Genomic DNA, 21,157 nt, shown 5'->3' with positions numbered 1-21,157 from the left:
TCACCATATCGTCCATACAAGGTGATAAGAACATTCCCAACAAAAATGTCTTGCTCAACCCTTCTTCAATCATCTTCATATGGACACTCTGGCCTTCTTTCAGGGCTCCAAAACAAGCACAAGCATTGAGTGCACAGATGTACATTACCTTGTCGTGTACCATAAGCTATTTACTCATCTGAACAAAATTTCTAGTGCTTCTTCGAGTCTATTGTTCTCGGTGAGTGTGGTAATTAATGCACCTTAAGGCACCACGTTTTTCTTAGGCATAGTGGCAAATATATATCTCGCATTTGTCAAGCTACCACAACTTTCGTACATTGTGATAAGGGCAGTTGCCACTATGGTGCCCGTTTCATAGTTTCTCACAACAAGTGAGTGATGAATCTCACAACCTTCTTCTTGGGTGGTGCATGCTTCAAGAATGCTTATGAATGTGATCTTACTCGGGGCAAATCCTACACTTTCCATTCTATGGAAGAGCATCATAGCCTCTGCACAGAAACCTTGTTGTGTAGCAAAAGATATGATGGTGGTCCATGACACAACATTTCTTTTGGAGATAGACTCAAAAACATTGATCGCATCTTTGAAATGCCCATTGAGAGCAATATAAGTGTGAATAAGAATGTTCTGTAAGTGCACATTCTGTGTTTGGATGACATTGAAAGTGGCTTGAGCATCTGCAACACTGCCACAAGCACCATACATTTGACATACATGAGCTTCTCTTGAGAGTCGAGCCCCTTCCCCTCCCTCTGGCACATGGCCCTTGCTGCCCTTAGCTTTGCCAGTGGCATGCAGCTTGTCCGCCCAATGGGGAAAGGTGTAAATGCCAAGAAAACTACTAGAATCCAAAACACCTAGAAGGAAATGGAGTTGAGAACTACTACTCGGATAGAAGCAAGACCCATGTCAACGTGCCAAAATTTTTGAAGGAACAATATTTGATTGAATCAATGTGTTCAATTATAAAAATTGCAGAGGCGGCAGGGCAAGGGATTGATTGCAAAAATAGAGGGTCCCGTGTCATATGCACATGAGTCAAAGCTACTTTCAAGATACAATTGAAGATCATGTTTTTTTGAAACTAGTCTTAATGTTAATAAAACAAGTGACTTGATGTACATGCTACAATGATGCCTCAACCTAGGCACCCACAAAAAGTAGCCAAATTTTTGCGCTGAGAATATAATGAGGGACATGCATAACATGATCATTGCTAGTCAGTAGATTGAAAAGGATGTGGAAGACTTGGTGCGTTAATGGAAGGAAGGAAAAACTTAAATTTTTCTTTTATAATCATATATATCTTTGTGATTAAAAATCACTAGCTCAAACAATGTCGTGTAGTTGCATTGTGTGATTAAGAATATTTTGTTTGTGACATAAAGGCATCCTAATCTCAAATGTTTTTGTTGCTATGATAAAGCAACTTCATCTTCGGTATCTCCTCATAAGAATAAAGATATGATGTTATTTTGTTATCACGGCTTGCTCATAGCTAGACTTTACCTCGTGCTTGCCTTTCAACATAGAATGAGTGTGTTGATTACAGTGAGTGTATTGATTACATGATAAATGACATTGTGTAAAATACGAATGTTAGTGGTGATTGTGCAGTGATTTAAAGGGTTGTTTAGTTTTTTGAAAACTTTGGTGTAGTCCTGCAATTAGGAGAGCCTCTCAAAGAAAAGGATGAGGGTCTTGGACTCACAATCCTTTACGTAATGATCAAGTGTGCTCTGTGTTAGTCATCACAGAGGACTTTGATGACAATGATATTTGCGATGATGAGAGCGAGACCAAAACATTGGAAAACCCGCTTGCCCTCTTTTGCAATTCGCTCTAAGTAATAAAGAATGTCTAAAGGGACTTGCTCCATAATTTTGCTGCTCGAAAATATTCACTCGCCAATTTGTATAACCCCATTGTGAATGCCTTGCAAATCTTAATCAAAATCAAGATTGTTGAATGTTGTACATCATCATAGAAGTGTTCACAAAACCCTCTTTTTGTAGAGTAAGTCCACAAACCTGGACTTGCCTCATAGGGATGTGTATGGCATCACACCCCTTATACAAAGCCAAGTTTGTTCAAGCTTGAATTTCCCTGTCGGTCCATCTTCCCCTTCTTGATAGAGTTTTGGAACCACGTGTTGCCTTAGATGTAGCCTTTTCACATAAAGTAAGAGCCCTGTTGTAGAGGAATACACTCTTGTGTTGGAATCAAGCCCTTGCTTATTCATGGTCATTCTTGCATGCCAAACCATACAAAGTTACTTACATGCATTATCTATCATTAAGAAATTGATAAGAAAATGGAAGAATTCACATTAGGCATGTGATGAAGCCTCTTAAAACACTGCCTTGGCCTTTTGCATGTTCCCAATCTTGGAGCCCTTCATATCTTGTTCGAAAAAAAACATTTTATGCTCTTGGGTTTTGGCTCTTTGGCAAAGATCGTGTGCTTATTGGGGTCCGATGCATTCGAGATTCATGATTTTGAGGTCCCTTTCCCTCATCCTAGCATGATTTCAAGAACGGCCTAGCCTCTACCCTTGTTGTGAATGTTGCGGTTTTCTTTGCTTTACATAGCCTTGACCTCATGGCTTCGCTCTTCAATTTTTCAAGAGCAGGTGATTAAAAGCCTTGCCATTTGGCCTCAAAATCATGTAAGTTTTGCGATTAACAAACTTCAAACCGTGTGCTTGATCACTTTCTTCCAGCATTGCAAGGCCCATCACTTTGTTTCTTTGCATGTGTGATGTACATTGTATGGCTTGTTGAGCCATTCAATGTTTGCATGGTTTTCTTCTTGCTTTGTCATGCATTCATGATCTTGTATGCCCTTTGCTAGCTTTGATTCCAAAGAGAATAAATTTTTGAAGCTTAATTTGACTTTGATACCAATGGCTATGTTTACTCTCTCTACGTGTGTGTGTGTGTGTAGTGTAGATTTGTGCATGCCTAAATGATCGGGAAGATTTCAAGTTTGTAGTCCTCCGTTTGTTCTTCAAACTTGGAAGAGGGATCTCAAAGAGGCTATGAGGCTTTCATGGGGACCCCTTGGAATGGTCAAGGCTTGGAACTCTTAGTGCCCAAGTTTCAAAATAGTGTGAAAATGAAGCTTGCCATGGCTTGCAAATCATAATGAGCAACACTAGGGGAAGAAGAGAAGATGCACCCTGTACGAGCCTTCTCTCACAACTTTGCAAGAGCAAATTCTTTGCCCTTAGCCTTGTGACCATGCCTAGCCCATATTCATTAAGGAGATCTTTAGACTGTCCATGGTCTACCAAAGACAATTTTCACTAAAGGGATGCAAATTTTAGATCAAAGTTGTGGATCTCTCTCTTTTAAGCTAATGGAACACGACTATGTTTTAGCACAACATATCATTCTCGGTGAGATTGTCAAACAGAAAGAGTAAACCAGGTGATTCAAGATATTCTTAGGGCTTATTGTTCGCAGGAACCAAGAAAGTGGATTCATATCTCCCTCTGGTAGAATATCCATATAATTCCTCTGACCATAGAAGCATAGGCATGTCCCATTCAAAGCTCTATACAGTCAGGAATGTTTAGCTCTGTTAAATTTCTTAGATCTTACTATTAAGATGGAGGCCTCAAACAAAATGCTTGAAGATATGGAAGCCTAGACCAAAGCTATTTGTAAGGATATTCAAGCTACTCAAGGTAGACAAAAGCATTATGCGGATAAGAGGAGATTTGACCAAACTTTTAAAGAGGAGATAAGGTATTCCTTCGAGTCAAAGACCCAAGGAAAGCAACCTATATTTGGGAAAATACAAAAAGTCTAGCTCAGGATATTGTGGACCCTAGGAGATTTTCAAAGTAGTAAGTGGTCAAACTTACAAGTTAAGGCTACCCTCTAACCTCAAAATTCATTATGTTCCTAACCCTGATCAACTTTTGGATATCAAGCAAATAGTTGTTCCAACCCAAGGAGTCCTTGAGCTTCAACCTGAATATGTCCTAAAAACTTGCAAAAGGAAGCTTAGGAATAGATGCATCATCAAGCACCTAGTCAAGTGGAAAGACTTCCCTAAGGAAGATGCAACATGGGAAGATGAAACATCTCTTTGCAAAGATTATTTCTATTATTGAGATGAAGAAATCTAAAATTTATCATGTTGGGGAGGATGTAAGGTCTCCACCACCCTAGCAGAGGGGGTCTCCATGCAAGATAAAATTATTAGATCATTTTGATCATAAATAGAAAGTTTCCATTTTTAGCAATTTTCCACTCCGATGAGCTATTGATGTATGTAATAATGTAGGCTTTTCAAAAAGGAAATTTTAACTTTTTTGTCACTTTTGTCCAAAATAGTAAGTTTTGAGGTGTTTGCATATCTATCTAGATGCGATCATCTCATCTAAACCTACCCCGCCCTAAATTCCCATAAAAATAGTTGTTTGCTCAAAAAATTGCTAAATATAACAGGTGTGTGCATATGATGCTTTACCTTGTCATTCTCAAGCTCGTCTTTAAAAAGAAATTTTCAAAATTGAATTCTAAGAAGTTAAGCTCACCCTAGTCCTTATTCTAAAGCTAATAGATTTAATTCGTATTTCTAAGGTATGTATGTGTATGCATGTGCATGTGCATGTGCATGTGTAGGGATGCCCATAGGATAACCCATATCTATGGAACCATTTGTTTTGGAAACAATGACTCTAAACATGGGGTTACATGAGGTGTAGCACCCAAAGTTGGTATGGAAGGCTTAGGGAATGGGTAATTTTGACCTTTCTTGCCAAGTAAGTGAGGTTAGGACACATTTACCTATGAAAATAGCAAGAGGGGGTGCCCTATGAAACTAGGAGCTTTCTTGATAAGCAAGGGGCCAACTTAAGCAGGGCGCCAGCTTGCTAGAATCTATATAAAGACACCTTCTTTCACATATTGCACACACACTGAAGACAAAGAAATTCTATTGTTGTGGAAATTCATTGGTGAAGCAACTTCAAATCCTTGTGATACCAACAACTCCTAGCCACCTTACCGTAATGTATTTTGTTGCATCAATTCACTTCTACGTCTTATTTCTCTTCTCTTCTCGAGAAACTCCCAAAATACTATTATCATTTCTTATTCTTATTTATCTAAAGCTAGCTAGGAACAACAAAAATTCTACTTGTTATAATTCTATACTATGATTCCTCTCTATGCATGCAAGATGGCATCAATTCAAAGCAAGAGTTTTACTTGTGCAATCAAGGTTGTGTTGCTCTGTATGCACTCCTTTGTGTTGGTATACACATGCGTCTTGTTGATTTTCCATTAAAAATTGAGGAAATGAATTTGAAACAAAATAATCAACTACTTTTATAGGATGATAGTGTAATTCATAACCTAAAATTTGTGTATGCATCAAGCTTGGTGAAGATATTCCATGGCCGTCCATGAATGTGAGGAAATGAGATTAGTGGGGAAAGGGTACAAAGGAAGCTTTTTGTCCATGGCGCGAGCTTCTTTCTATGGATTCACAAAAATAGCTTGCTTGGCTAGAATTTTGCTTGAGCTCTTTGTCCATTGAGCGAGCTTTTTTCTATGTATTCTTCGAAAGATCTGTCTTTGACCAACATCTAAGGGGTCCACGCGTTCGACCAGCTTGATACTAAACCTACCTCCTCAACACTCTGAAAACATGCAATCCATGGGCTTCATTTGCCAAGGGAACCACTTTTTCGCTCATCTCTAAAAGGAATGTGCATTTTCTCAAAAATCCACTGCGTATTTCCATCATCGTCAACTCTTGGAGCCACAGCGATCCAAACGCAGCCATAACATTGTTGTGTGCTATTGAAGGTGAGATTTTTTAGGGCAGACCAGCCATGTGACACGAGAAAACTCAAAAGCTCGCTTACATAGCTCGTTCCAAACCTACAACAATCAGCTTAGTGTATAAGTAATAGTATACATTTATCATAAGTATATGGCAAAATTAAGCACACTATATGTTTGAGCAATGTGTGTCATGGACATATGTTGTCGGTATTAAAACATTTGTATTCAATTACCTTAGTTCCATTGGTTTCTTTACACATTAGCTTATAGCTTCTCAAGTTAATTAAGTAATTAGTAGTGAGAACGGAATCCAAGAGAACTTGTTTGGTGGTTTGCACAATCACGAGGTTGGAACTAGTGATGGTAAAGGCAAAGGACGAATGAAGAAGTGTCAATCATCTACTCATGAAAAGGCTAAAAACTTTTTGATTATTTAATGTTCATTGCATCACAGGTAATTAGGAAGAAAAAATTACCCTATAAATATTGGGCCACTCCCAAGTGGAAACTACTTAGTTTGAACTTGTTATTTTCTTAAGTTTGAATTATTAGGAAGCAATAGTTTGATGATATATTGTTTGAAGTAGGAAAGATTGTTTGCTTAGGAAGGACTCTCTGAACCTTACTTCGAGGTTCATTTTAGTCCAATATTGATTTAGTATGAACTCCCCTTTGATCACAGGGAGGTAGCTCGCATTTCTACATGGGAGATGTACATTTCTATGTATAATGCTGACCCATTTCTATGAGGTAGCTTAGTTCATTTCTATGGACATATAATGTGACGCGCTTAACTCACCCAGAGGGTTACTCTAAGAGGTCTAGCACTTATTGGTTGTATGGGGAACAGGTGAAGGTCGTCTCTCTTGGATCTACAAAGCTCTAAAACGGCGGTTAGTCTCTTCAATGGTTATGTTGTGGATAGGGTCGTGGTGCCAGTGGAGGGGAGGCTCGTTGGTGGCAGCAACGATGCCGCTTCATGGCATCTAGTGGCTAGCTTCCCCCTTGATGGAAGGTGCGAGGCTCATCTTAATAGCCTGATCGTGGTGTGGTCTCCAGAGTTTTGATGGTTGCGTCTGACTTTCATGTCTTCTGGTGGTTCGATCTGCGAGGTGATAGCGGATCATGTCTCCCCCCCCCCCCCCCCCCCCCCCCCCCCCCCCCCCCCCCCTTATGATATGTTTAGCTCCAGTCATTGCTTGTTCTGCTTGGCTCTCGGTTTGTTGTAATGGATCATCCTGAGGGGGTGACAGCCCTGCTGGTTTCTGTGGCAGCCTCATGATGTTGATGTATTTTGTCTGTATGAGTCCCAGTTCTTTGGATGTATGTTTTTGGATGTGGTGGTTGTATCTTTCGGAACCTTGGCTCAAGATTACGAGCGGGACGAAGGTTGTAATTTTTTTGCGCCCAAAAAAGAATAAACAAACTTTAGATGTAAATTGAGAAAACAAATAGTTTATGTGATGTGAACTAAACAGTCTGTCGTTTCTCTTAAAGAAAATTTTAGAACTACTTTAAAGTATTTATGATAGAAATGCCATCGCATTCTTTCATTTCACATCGCGAAGATATTAAATAGGTGGGTCAAATTTTGCCTCCGTTTCTTTTAAGGGGAATTTCACTTGGGTACTCCTTGCAAAAGGCAATGGTGAGAAAAGATAAATGCAAAGGCAATGGTAATTGGGGCCAGCCAGCAGGAAGATGGCGAGCCTGGGAGGCAATGCGGAGTACATGGCCATGGCACATGATGGGAGAAGGCAGGTGGCACGAAGACGGGTCTTCGTGTGGATGGCACTTGCAAAAGGGGGGGGGGGGGGGGGTTCTCTAATGTAAAAACACTCTGTGCAAACCAACACATGTTATTGGAAAAATGGCTTAGCTTGATAATCTTGAAGCGTTCAAGTGCTTCTCTTGGGTTCAATACCTTACCTCGCTCTTGTGCTCTCTTAAGGTTTTAAGTGGGTAAACAAGGAGAGGAATCTCATGGAAAGGGAATCTCATGAAATTCCTACTAACGAATTCATATAAGAGCGAAAAAGTAGGTACTTCTTTCTCAAGTTTGATTAGTTGTGACCAATCTCTCTCTCTCTCTCTCTCTCTCTCTCTCTCTCTCCATATTCAAAAGATGGGTTCCAAGCCAAATGAACTTACAAAAGCATGTTGTGCTTGATATGGTCTACATGGTCACTATCCTTCTCTCATTCCCTCTTGACAAACACATGCACATACAATTGAGGTTGTTGTTGTGACTTGTTGATTGGTATGATCTAGAGGGTCTCCCACATGAAACATGCACATACACCTCATGATTGAGGTTCCTTTCCCGTTACTATATTTGTTAAGTTTCTTATGAAACTCTAGGGCATGCAATAGAATAGCGTTTTGCAAATTTGCATTATACAAAAGTTACACAGGAACGGGTAGCATTAAAATGTGCGCCCATTTTTGGACTGCATAATGCCTTATTTTGGGTGCAATTCTGGACCATTGGATAAAGCTTGTTGGTTGCAGTTGTGGCCCATTGGATCAAGCTTGGTGGTTGCAGTTGTGGCCCATTGGATCAAGCTTGTTGGTTAGTGCTAAATGGCAACAAACTTTCTTTTTTACTATTTCTTGTAGGCCCTTGTGAGAGGGTGTTGTCATTTTGCCCATAGTCACGAGACGCACCCCCACCCTTGACCCCCTCAATATTCGTGGCATCAAATAGAGAGGAGTCACACTAAGTAGAATCGAGCTCTTTGTCAATCTCTTGCTGTGTATTTGTACAAGCTCCACTTTGGAATAAGTGCCTCCTTAAGGTAGTGTTTGAGATTGGTTGTATATTCTTTTCTGAGTTGATATAGCATCTCAACCACACTTGTGTGGCAAAAAAAAAAAACGAAGGCCATTGAGTATTGGATCACAAATAACTTTTCTCATCTTTTTTTTCTCAATTTGCTTCAATGCTTCCAAGTGTTTTTCAATCATTAATTTTTATGCTTTTGGAATGTACTGTAGTCTAAATAGTTCAATGTTACAATTTTTTTTCAAAAAAACATAATAATTTACTGTGATAACAAATGACTTGAATTATTAGTGTCACTTTTTTGTTTTCTCTCTCACAAAGACAAAGAAGCCTCTTATTATTAAAGCTCTCATAGCCTTCTACGACCTGTGTCATTGAAACTCAAGTTGTAGAGGGCTACGAGAGTTTTGAGTGAAAAGCTTGAAAAAGGCCCATGAGTAGCCGATTCTCTAAACCCCAAACCAAGGGCATTTACCTAGTGTTAATTCATGAGGCTGATTGGTTTGCCCCTTTAAACAAAAAATGGAAGAAGCAATGGTCGGAGGCTCGATGGGTAGAAAGCACAAAGAACATTTGGAATCCACAATGGCCTCAGTCTATGAAGCTATTTCTATGGAAGGTATTGTGGGGAGCCTTACCGACAGGCATCAAGATTCAAGCGCGTGGTATTGGGCCGACAGACGTTCAAGGTGCAGATTGGCTAGCGAAGACCTCAGTCACCTTTTCATGGAATGCCCAACTATTAGAGGGCTTGCAAGAAAGATGTGCAAATGGATACAAAGGAAGTGGAAGATAGGATTTTCTAAGAGGGATTTGTGCCTCGCTGGTAAATAATTTCGTAACTTTGCAATTCTAATTTGTACTCAAATTGTCAGATACTATTTCTTCGGTAATGTCTAGAAGGCTAGGAACTATCGTCTCTTTGATAGCGACCTCTCTATGTCTAGCTTTTCAGAGATTGTACAAGAAAGCAAGGAAATAATTTATGTGGTAAGTAAAAGGCATAACTCGGATGATTGGCTTAGGGCAAGCCTCGCCATCCGATCGTACCCTGCTTTGTAAAAGTTTGTGTTGGTTGCATTACGTATGTGTAACTAAGCTCCGTTGTAACCTTTTGTCCCTCAAGGCTCGGCATGAGCTTGAGGCTGATTTGTATATCTTTTGGTGACTCTATAATAAAATCACTCACAATTGTGAGTTTTGCCAAAAAAAAAAAAAAAAAACCCTCATAGCCTTATGTAGGCCATAGTGAGCTTTCACCTTGTTTGGAAATGTGCATGGGGTTCACACATGAAAGTGTATACACAACTTATTTTTTGGCAACACTTGAAACAATATCGATCCATAGTATATATGAAGCAATGTAAAATTTTCAAAGGAAAAGATGGGGAGCTATTACTATCGAGATCAATATAACAACTAGGGGGATAGGCTCTGATAGATGCTCAAGGTGCAAAGCAACTAGTGAGGATTCCCTTCACTTGTTCCAACATTGTTTACCTATGAGAGGCCTCATGGGAAAATTATGCAAATGGATATAGAAGACCTGGAAGATCTTGTTCTTCAAGAACAACTTACTCTTTAGAGGAAAGATTTGGAAAAATCAAGCCATCCTAATTTGTACCCAAATTCTCCACTTCTGCTATCTCGGACAAGTTTGGAAGCGTAGGAACCAACGTATCTCTAAAAATGACCACTCAATGGCCAACTTCAAAGAGATCATTCAAGAAAGTAAGGAAGTGATCATCTCTATTTGAAAACACAAGAACTCTAAAGATTGGAATCAAGAAATAAAAGCCATTGGTTCTAGTTTCAACCAATCCACAGAATGTAACTATCTAATAAACTCTAAGTGGAAGCGAAACGTGAAGAACCTAAATATTTCTCCAACCATGGTGAGAGTTGTTAAGGTAAGTTGAGATCATAAAAACTATCTTTGAGTCTGGTTGTCGTATCCTCTACTTTCTCATCTACCTTATGTCCATTGGCATCAAAATATTTTATACAAAATGCCAAGTGTAGGAAACAATGGGTAAAAATGGCCACCACACTAACAATAGGGTAATGCTTTAACAAAAGAGTAGGATTTAGCTTGGAAGTAGATGGACAACCCCTTCCAGCACTTCCTTCCGCAAATTTTTTTTCAAAACTTCTTTGGACGTGCAAGCCATATTATCAAGAGGGTAAAGTAATACTATGATATATACACAAGCAACAAATGATAGAAAGAAAAAAATCATTACCTACATACCTTCTTTGCATCTATCTCAAAATCAAATGCTACAAGCAAATCTATCTCTTCATTCTAATCATCCTACCTCACTTGGTGTAATGTGCATATGGATCTTATTTTTTGAGCGCAACCTTCATCGACAAATTCTAATATAGGCTTTTGTGTCTAAGCAGTTAATTGACATCATTTTTTTGAACATTTTCAAATCTACCTTTGCAAAAAGGTCCACAAATACAATGATGGGCATAAAAATTGATACGCTTCCTTGTTTTCTTGCAAAATTATCCTTTAGACATTTTTGGATTTCACAAAAGATTTTGCACCTGAAGCTTTCACTTGTTGTTAAGCTTGGTAGTGGCCACTCTCCACTCCCAAAAAATCAAGCAATGCAAACTAAAAGATACTACACCAATCCTTCATGGATCTTGGTGTAGCATAGAAATGATAATAAAAGAATGCCCCCTACTATGCAAGAGACCAATGAGTTATCCCTTTTTAAAGCTCCTTCCCAATGAGCCATGCCATACATCCAAAATGCCAATGACACACTCGCTTCCATTCATTTATGCTTGAGGGATATGGGTTTCTACGGACCATAGTAGCACAAAACAAGCAAAAAATATTTATAAAAATCATATGAGCATAGTAGCACAAGAAAAATAAATCAAAGTGAAAAGAAAAATCAATAATCTAGTGTACACATATGAATCACTTACAGCTTGCTCTATGTAGAGGAAGGTTGGAGATCCCAAGACAAGAATGAAGGTCCATATGCATATAAACATGTTGCACTAAAACATTCTTCAGTATCTTCTTAGCCCATGAAACATTGAAATATTTCACTCTTCCTTTCTAGATGACAAGGATTGATTTTTTAAGGAGGCTTTCTCTCTCGGGCTCTACTAAATGATTATCTAGCTATCCTTGGTTATGGATATTGGGATCCATTGGTTGTGTTCATCTAAGTGTGTCATGGGTGGTGATGCTTTCAATGGTTGTGCTAGGACATCTCAATCGGGTGGATTCATTGCATGAAGCAGATGACACACATAAGATGAAGATAAAGTGTGGGTAGCATGAAGAGGAGAGAGAAGGAGGTGATGGGATGAGGAGGTAGGTAGGAACAGGAGGGAAAAGAAGGACGTGAGATAATTCACATTCTCCATTGGATTGATGGAAGAGACCTACTTGAGGTAAAAGTATCACATAATGAAAGGTCACCTAATAGAAATCCTCTCCCATTGGTGTAGAGCACTCTCTCTCTCTCTCTCTCTCTCTCTCTCTCTCTCTCTCTCTCTCTAAACATTAAAAGGCAAAAAAATAATCGCAACATTTTTGTAATGATCTGGATCCTCTAGCTGGCTTCACATATAGCATCATCTTGTGCCCTAACATGTTGAACTTATATACCTGACCCTCCTACCCAGCCATATATTGGAAAAGCTTCTTCATCAACCTCTTTACTGCCATACTTCAAGCTAGGATCCCTTTCATATAGAAAATGTGGCATATCTACAATTTATTGCACGACTAACTGAAACAATGCATGCATCAACAGTCCAAACATACTTGCTTCAACAAGTCGCAGGAACTTCTCTTTGCATTCCCTCTTTGTGGAAAGTAGACCCTTCAAACATAGCTTTGTTGTCCTCAACTGAAAAATCACCGAGGTATACAATAGGAAATCCTTACAAGATGTGTCTCTCTTGGAACTTGTAGAAAGAATCGGGGATTTTATATTTGCGAGCTTTCATTTTTTAACTTTTGCAGTTGAAACATTAGTTTTGAGCTTTTTAAAGCTCATGTTACATCAATGATATCTTCAAATATTAGTGCGGCATGAGAAAAATCTAGAATAGATTCTACATTCCTTCAATCACCAAACAATCAAATGTAACATGCATGCATGTCTTTGCTCTTGTGGGAGTGTATGCTCATGCACATCTCTTATTAAACTAAAATGTAGCTTTTAAAAAAAAGCACCATTTGTAATTAATAATAATTGAACATCAGATTATAAAGAATACCAAACACCAGAGTCCCAAAGTAACTTAGCAAATCAACTCAATAAACCTCAAACCAACTAGATTCCAAGTAACAATATGATATGTATAACCCCTCACTAACAACATCCTAAATTCTTGTGCCTAAATTAGCATCTTGTGTAGTCTAACATGCCTTCAAGATGCTAGCATAGGTGATTGTTGCAACTTGAGAGATGCCATCTCTTTGAATCCATTGAAAGCATCCCATAGATTCCTAGTCATACCTTTTTTGAGCATATCTTGCAATCAGTGTGTATCAATATATGGCATCCCAAAGACAAATATTCTCGATCATTTTTTGTGTTTTTTGATGTACACCACATTTGACATACAAGTCGTTCAAGGAATTGCTAAGCAATAGGTTTCTTTTCAACTATCCCTAACTAACTACATCATATGCCCATATTAGCATCTTGCCTAATGCCACCCCTCGATTTGGATCCATTGAAAGTAGCCCATAACTTCCTGGTCATACCCCTATTGGGCATATCTTGCAATCAATGTGTGTCAAGAGACTACTTCCCAGAGATAAACCTCCTCAATCACTTATGTCTACTTCTAATGTACACCACATTTGGTATACAAGTCTTCCAAGGCATTGCCAAATACTAGGTTTCTTTCCAACATCCCCTAGCTAAGTATGTCATCCCGCCCTTGTTTTGCATCCATCGAAAGCATCCCATAGGTTAGTGGGGGTACCCTTGTTGGGCATATTGTGCAATTAGTGTGTGTCAAGGGATTGCATCCAAAGATGAACCTCCTTGAGCGCTTTTTGTGCTTTTTGATGTACACCACATTTGGCCTACAAGCCATCCAAGGCATTGCACAACACTAGGTTCCTTTACTTTGTTAGCTATACACTTAGATTCAAATTCTTGCCTCCTTCATCCATGTGTACGACCTTTCAAATGGAACCATGTTATTATTATTGACAAAAAGAAGTAGAATCTAGTAATATAAATCAGAACAAATGGCACGTTGTGTGTGTGTGTGTGTGTGTGTGTGTGTGTGTGTGTGGGGGGGGGGGGGGGGGGGGGGGGATTTCAATGACTGCTTGAGGGAATTTCTAACGAGGGATCAAATATGGTAGTGTCTGAAGCTTAAGGTACTGAATAAAGTGTAAAAATGGGTGTTTTTCTTTAGAGGACACACACATCATACATGAATCTTGCACTTGCATGCAATAGCATAACAAAAAACACAATATATTCATGGTAGCATAAACGTCCCAAATCAAAGCATGATAGAGAGATCAGAGACTCCTAGTAGCTAGTAGTATCATTTTGATTTTGATTACAATACATGTTGGTCGCTTAGAGCTGCAATTTTGAACTTCGACCTTTCAAATTTAAAGCTTCTTGATTTTCTAGATTGCCCGATTGCACTTTGTAGGTTGTAATGTTAAGCTCAATCTGACAAAACATCCACAAATAGAGTGTAGCCACTCTGTATGGATCATGTCCTGATCACCCTTTTTTGTTCAAATTTGTAGCAACAGTAACATCCTCATCTACTTGATATCTAGATGGTCTTGTAAAGCCCATGTTAATGCCAAGGTTCCTTTGGTAGTTGTGTCCCTGCACTGTCATCTAGAGTTGATGTTGAGATTGGGGAACATCTAGTTGATCTTCCTATGTGGGATGTGACTTCCGAGGGCTACCAAACTTTGGGCCATGCCCTTCTTAGTTTGATGTGTCTGGGCCTTCTCCTTTATCCCCTCTATTTGTGCAATCCTTTCTAGTTTCTACTTTGTCGCACCCTCCGACAAATTAGAGTCATCATGTCTTCCGAGCTTGAATAGTAGCTTCATTGTAGGATGTGGCTTGTTGGAATCCTATTTGTGCAATCCTTTCTAGTTTCTACTTTGTCGCACCCTCCGACAAATTAGAGTCATCATGTCTTCCGAGCTTGAATAGTAGCTTCATTATAGGATTTGGCTTGTTGGCATCCTTTTTATGATCCTCCAAAGATTTCTACTCCAGACTACATTACCCAATGTCACAAGTGAGCCAAGGATACTTGCAATCATTAAGAACCCACCAGATGTATCGTGGTGTACCTATAAGCCATAGTTTACCATAGTATTCATCAACGTAAAATAGGGGGGAGCTAGAGAACCTCTCACAAAATACAAAAAGAAGATAAGTTTCCTAATAATAGCAAAAAATAAGATATTTCTCTAATAGCATGGAATTGATTGGAAAGTCCAATAGTAGGGAATCAATAAGAAGAGGCTTCCTAGAAACCATCTCCGAAACCCACACATCAAGAAGTGAGATTGATACCTACCGCATCAACACACAATATTCAATCAGAATTGGCCATCATAATATTAAAAGGCAAGTTTCACCAACCTCTCACACTTCTTTTAGATGTCCCATGCTAGAAGGGTAAAGGTACATGTTAACTATGGTGCATCCAAAAAAGTGTAACTAAACTCCAAAGATCCTACAAAGATTTCTTATCCAACCTTGAAAACCAGACGATAGTCAAAAACACTTTAGCATTTGCCAAGAAAAATGACCATGCCATTGAAGTTTGAAAAAGCGAAACATTTAATCAAGGGATGATTAGACACTCATGTTGAACTGAAAGTCATTTGTTCTTGGTAGCCAACTTGGTCACTTTTGTTGGATCTTTTGCAAAAGTGTATCACAAATCTAGTAGACCTAGCTTCATCATTCTACAAGTACTTGGCTCCTTCTCATGTCCCTTGCTAGATTAACTTTCAATCTTGGTGAGGGCAAGAGGAGGTTACAATAGAGCTTCAAGAAGGCTTTATGGTGCCTTTCCATAGAGCTCAACTCAATTGTTAGACCAAGTGGGAGGGAAATTCAGAATCATAGCAAGCTTGATAATGCCATTTTCAACACTACTCATAGGGATTGTACCAACACCACCAATTCTAAAACATCATGAAGAGCCTTCTTAGAGAGACTCTTAGGTTGTTATCATTAGCATTCTAGATTACATCCTCCTTGAATGGCCTCATGTTCATCAATAAAAGACAAAATAATTGCAAAAAATGAGAAAAATATGTGAAAAAGCTTTTGAAAACAGGGGTGCTAGAGCCCCTCAATCATCTGTGCATTTTGAATAACCTCATGTTCATCAATAGTGGGCATTTTTTTTGGTTAAAAATGGACAAACATTGTACAAAATGACCAAATATATTGGCAAAATAGGGGTCTGAAGCTCCCCCTTCATCCGCGTGCCCGTAGACAATGAGAAGGCTCCAAGCCTCATATTTTTTTCTAAATAATTTTTTCCATTTTCACGATGTTAAAAAAGGGGGACTGGATCCCCCCGATCATTTGCGTGCACGCAGATGATGAGGGGGGTCCAACTTTCTTTTTTTCCAAAAATATTTGGCCTTTTTTGCCACTATTGCCTATTTTCATGAATAAAAATGGTCATTTTTGGGTCAATTTTGGCCATTCTTCATCTGCTCACCGCCCATCTCCTTTGCACATATTGCCTTCAACTTGGTTAGAGAGAGAGAGAGAGAGAGAGAGAGAGAGAGAGAGAGAGAGAGAGAGAGAGAGAGAGAGTAGCAAAGCTTGTGTCCCTGCCCTTAATCCTTCCTAGGGGTGCTCACGGGCAGCCAGAGAGACCCCAATATATATATATATATATATATATATATATACTATATGTATACACACACACACACACACATATATATATAGAGAGAGAGAGAAAGAGAGAGAGAGAGGGAGATGTATATATATATATATGCATATACATGCATATATATATACATCTCCCTCTCTCTCTCTTTCTCTATATATATATATATATGTGTGTGTGTGTGTGTGTGTACATATATTTTATATATATATATATATATATATATATATATATAGAGAGAGAGAGAGAGAGAGAGAGAGAGCAGGGAGTGGAAAGAGGGGTTGCATGTCCCTCCATGTCTCCACTATCTCTTCCACATCATAAGTGAATCAGTGATTGTTTAAGTTTTCCTTCACCTTCCATCTACCCATTAATGATTTTATTTTCCAAGCATAGTGTCACATAAGTCTATCCACTCACTCAGTGTTACTTTGCAAGGAAACACTTTCTCAAACTTTGCCACACCTTATTGTAATAAAACTCTAAGGATGTAAAAGAAGGGGGTTAGAGCCTCCCCATCACGCGAACGGAAAAAAGGGGGCTCTAGCCCCCCTTTTTTTCCACCCGTGCATGGGAAGGAAGGTTAGACGGAGGATTGCCTTCAGGCAAGAGCGAATGGATCGACAAGTCTAGGGAAAAAGCAAGGAAGCAGCACAAGCCTGATCTTGCTCTCTTTGTGCTCAGCAACAAAGGAAAAAAAATTTCTTTGAATCTATACTAAAACAAATTTTGTATGTTTGTGAAATTGAATTTTCCCCAACATTGGCTCATATTCTAGTATATATTGGTAGGTTCTCATTGTTATAAGGTGGAATCTTCATAGATTCCACCTATACCTTAGCTTATAAAAAATTGGAATGTGCACTATAGCTTGGAATCAATCGTGAGCCGTCGTACTCCCAGGAGGAGATCCCTCCGCTAACCACGCAACCATGAGTAGCCGCTTGCTCTACCCATGAAGCCATGAAAGTAGAAAAAATCTTTGCTCACCCTCTCGCATAGCCTGTTCCCATCACAACCCCTTTTCTCACCTCTATTAACACCTCACCCCTCCCACTAAAAAGGAATTTTTGCAGATTGTTAGCATATAATGGCTCAAAGCTATAAGGAAATGTTTGAAAAAAGGGGAGGGTTGGAGCCTCCCCATCCTCCGTAGGCGCGTGAGATGGGGGGGCTCCAGTCGCCATCTTTTAGGCCTACCATCGGGTCTACTCCACGCTCACTCTATGATCCATAGCCGACTCCCCCGTTTGGTTTCACTAGACCCCAAGGTGAAATGATAGCTCTTCTCAGCAGTTGAATTATGGTTGCATACAATAATGAGCTGCGACCCCAAGTTTAAGTTGATTAGCAAGTGGTACCATTCACGCAACCAAGCTCTAGGGTGATCAAAGGGCCATGGTCAGTTTTGGAGAGTTGACAAAGGTGTTGGAAAGGTCATTAGTGCAAAGGAAGTACAGGTGGGTTGTGGTGACCAGCCTAGCCGTCAATCTTATGGCCAAGGAGATCCAGCTTTCCGCTTTTAACGGTGTCCATCACCATGTCTCCCACACAAGCAACATGCAGCCTATTGAAAGGGCCCTTAGCACCTTTGATGGAGATTCCACAGATGTTTGGCATCGTAGTTCTCTATAGCGTACCTCCATACTTCACAAAATCCATACCGCCATTCCTCTTTTGCACCTTGCCTTGCCGCTCCTCAGCACGGCATGGGTAATTGGATGTACCAAGAGAATCATAGAAAGAAAGGAAGCCCAAGGTGATGAATGTTGAAGAGGAGTTGTTGCAGAGGCAAAGGTGATTAGGGTTCTGAAGTTGCTTTGATGAGGCCATTCAAGACAAACGCGCTTGGTACAAGTTGGCCTCATGACAATGGTTGCCTCCTAATTATAAGGGAAGCAACTTCTAGAATGAACGGGAGCGATTTCGAATGAAACTCAAAGAACACTGGGCCTCGTCTAGGAGTTTTGACTAGATCTTGACAATACAAGGCAACATCGCATTGTTTCCACGTTCCTCATGAATTTCCATTAAATCATACAATCTGTATGATGGCTCCGTGATGTATTAGCATGTTGAGAAGGAACCTCTCTAATCTCTTGCACGCACGTCCATGAATCATGGACCAGTTTTTCCTCGACTCCTGATTATGAGCATAGAGTCTGTCCACGTGTGCATGGATGCTCTGTGAGCTCACAATATTGTTACACTTTGCACGAGCTGGCTAGCTTAAGTTATTTTTCTCAATGGGTATAAGTCTGTAGAGTTTTGTTTTAAAGCTCGGAGGTTATCCGTGCGCGTAGATGCTCCGTGAGATCACTAAGTTTAATGTGCCAATTTGTTTGTGTTGACATTAATGCACTCAATATAGTTCTCTAGGAGGGGAGCTGAGTGATACTGACAAGGGTTGGCAATTGGGATATAGCGATGATGGTGATGATCCATGGATGTAACGGCTGATCAATATTAGATTGATTTGTATGCATCAAAATTGAACTTTGAATGCTATAGATATATATTCTCAGTCCCAAGGAAGCACAATCCTCAGGCATGCCAGGGGCCAAGTGTTTGAAAGATGAGCATTCCATGGAAGGTGGTTAGCAGAGGGAAGCTGCCGTACTAGCTTTACCTGGTAGATAGGTATATAGAAGTCTTTTGTGTTCACATTACGTATGGCTTGTATATGAGAGCCAGGATTTTACAAGTGATCTCCACAATCCTCCTATATGAAGGCACATATGAACCATATGGGTGTTTGTAGAGGCTTGCTACTTTGTATATTTGATAGATTACAAGAATGTCAGTTCCCTCAATTGGGGCTCATTATTAGGCCAGTTTGGTCCCATTACAATAAACCTAACTTTTATCTACAGTTATTTGTGTCAGAAGTAAGTCTGCGTGTACAATACTTTAAGTCTCCCAACTCCTTTGATGTGTTAAAAGTGTGTTCTCTGTTTTCAATTGTAGACGAGCAATGTCTGTACTTGTATTTCTTGCACCAGTCTCCATACACAGGTAGTTGTTAATGGACATTACATAGAAAGTGTACCATCATACATACTCAAACACACCTTGTTAATTGAGCTTGACTCCCATAAGCACAGTTGTAGCCATAAGGATTGTGATATATTTATTACAAGAACCCAAAAACTTATAGAGAAATTTATAATTACATACAAAATTATCCATTGATATAATTGTTGGCTCCACATAAAAGCACCAACCTTACTTAGACTAGTACTACAAAACACTATTAGCATTCTGGGTTGCTCATAGCCCTACTCACTATGTGCGTCTTTTGCCTTCATTATTTAGATGATGAGAAACATTGAAATCATGCCTCCTCTAGAGATCTAAGCAAATTTTATCGTACAAAATGTTTGCCGTACAACCTCTTGAACATTATAACTATCCAATAACCGTGTGTAGCTTAAGGTAGTCTTTGTTTGGACAATCGTAGAAATATACTATGTCTGGAGGTAGTCTTCAGATGAAGCAAGAGCTAAGAAGATCTTGTCAAGATGTGGAGTTTCATGTTCGAGGTGCCATCCCTTGGATTGGATTGATTGCAAGGTATGCCCGTCAAGGGCAGGGCCAACAATATTTTCAAGCAGGTTCATCAAATATGGAGCGAGGTCTTATCTCACAAAGAAAGTTTGTGCTTGGTACTGTGTGGGTCGCATTGACATTGATTCGTGGTTGGGAAGCTGATAGCAGCAACAACACGGATTGATAGTGGTTATTTGCTGGGGGATTGAGGAGTAGTTCTTTAGGGAGCCTCTCACACCCCTTTTTGCAAGGAATTGAGGAGCAACCTTCGAACTGGGGTCCTTAGGGATCCAATTTTGATGAAATTGGCACCTACAAATCTGGATTGCACATGAAATATTGGAGGTGGGGTCCTCCACTTATGGCTGCAATTGCACTTGTGCCTTTCAATATAGTCCCATGTTGCCCCCAAGTCGATGGCTTCTACATTGCCACATGATTTTAATTAGTTGATAAAAGTCACCCTTGTTCAAGGAGAAGCCCTCTCTCTGCATCCAATCTAAACACATCAAAGCATTGATCTTGGCCACTTTTGGCATTCTACTAAAAGTGCAGTCCAAAAAAAGAGTAAATTTTGTCACCAAAGTCTTTAGGTGCATTGCTAAAGGCATGGCAATTGGCATACATAACAATTGACAAAAATTTCCAACACTACATTGCTTCCAAGTAGCCCTTGTGTATAGCTGCCTATGCCTCTGAGACACCTCAACATGATTGGGTAAGATTTGTTTATGGAAGACACCATCTACTAAGAATATAAAGGTGAAAACTTACATCGCACGACCTCCTTCCTAATTTGTACACGAGCTATGGACATGCTACTTCTAAAGAGTTGAATATTGTTTTGGTTTTCCTCTCCCTTGACTGCTGCTAGGGCATACAAGACCAACAACCTCCGTAGGAAACAACCCATTCTCTCCATCTGTAATTACCCTTGCCATACCATATGGCCATTTCCAAAACATGTTGCTCATGGCATTCATCTTTCAATAAACTACAACAAGAGAAATGCCAAATGTCGTAGCTAGAAGCTTCTTCTTGAAACATTTCATGCATTCACACTGCCCCTTTGGAACATTTGATGTGAATTTCACACTTTGTA

General features: G+C 39.6%; 1 protein-coding gene across 1 annotated transcript; it reads right to left on the bottom strand.

Annotated features, from left to right (window-relative positions):
• Positions 1–243: 243 nt before the first annotated feature.
• LOC147432088 (putative pentatricopeptide repeat-containing protein At3g01580) lies at positions 244–711 on the bottom strand. The gene has a single exon (XM_086493014.1). It carries the CDS (start codon positions 709–711, stop codon positions 244–246), a length of 468 nt encoding a protein of 155 aa, XP_086349140.1.
• Between the last annotated feature and the right edge of the window lie 20,446 nt (positions 712–21,157).

Source organism: Adiantum capillus-veneris, chromosome 20, assembly GCF_014529385.1.
Source record: "Adiantum capillus-veneris isolate H3 chromosome 20, ASM1452938v2, whole genome shotgun sequence".
Lineage (NCBI taxonomy): Eukaryota > Viridiplantae > Streptophyta > Polypodiopsida > Polypodiales > Pteridaceae > Adiantum > Adiantum capillus-veneris.
The sequence above is the reverse complement of the archived record's forward strand: the minus strand, read 5'-3'. Positions and strand labels throughout refer to the sequence as shown.

What these genes read in the sequence shown, in the direction of transcription:
- LOC147432088 (XM_086493014.1), bottom strand. Translation starts at nt 711, where the DNA reads ATGTATGGTGCTTGTGGCAGTGTTGCAGATGCTCAAGCCACTTTCAAT.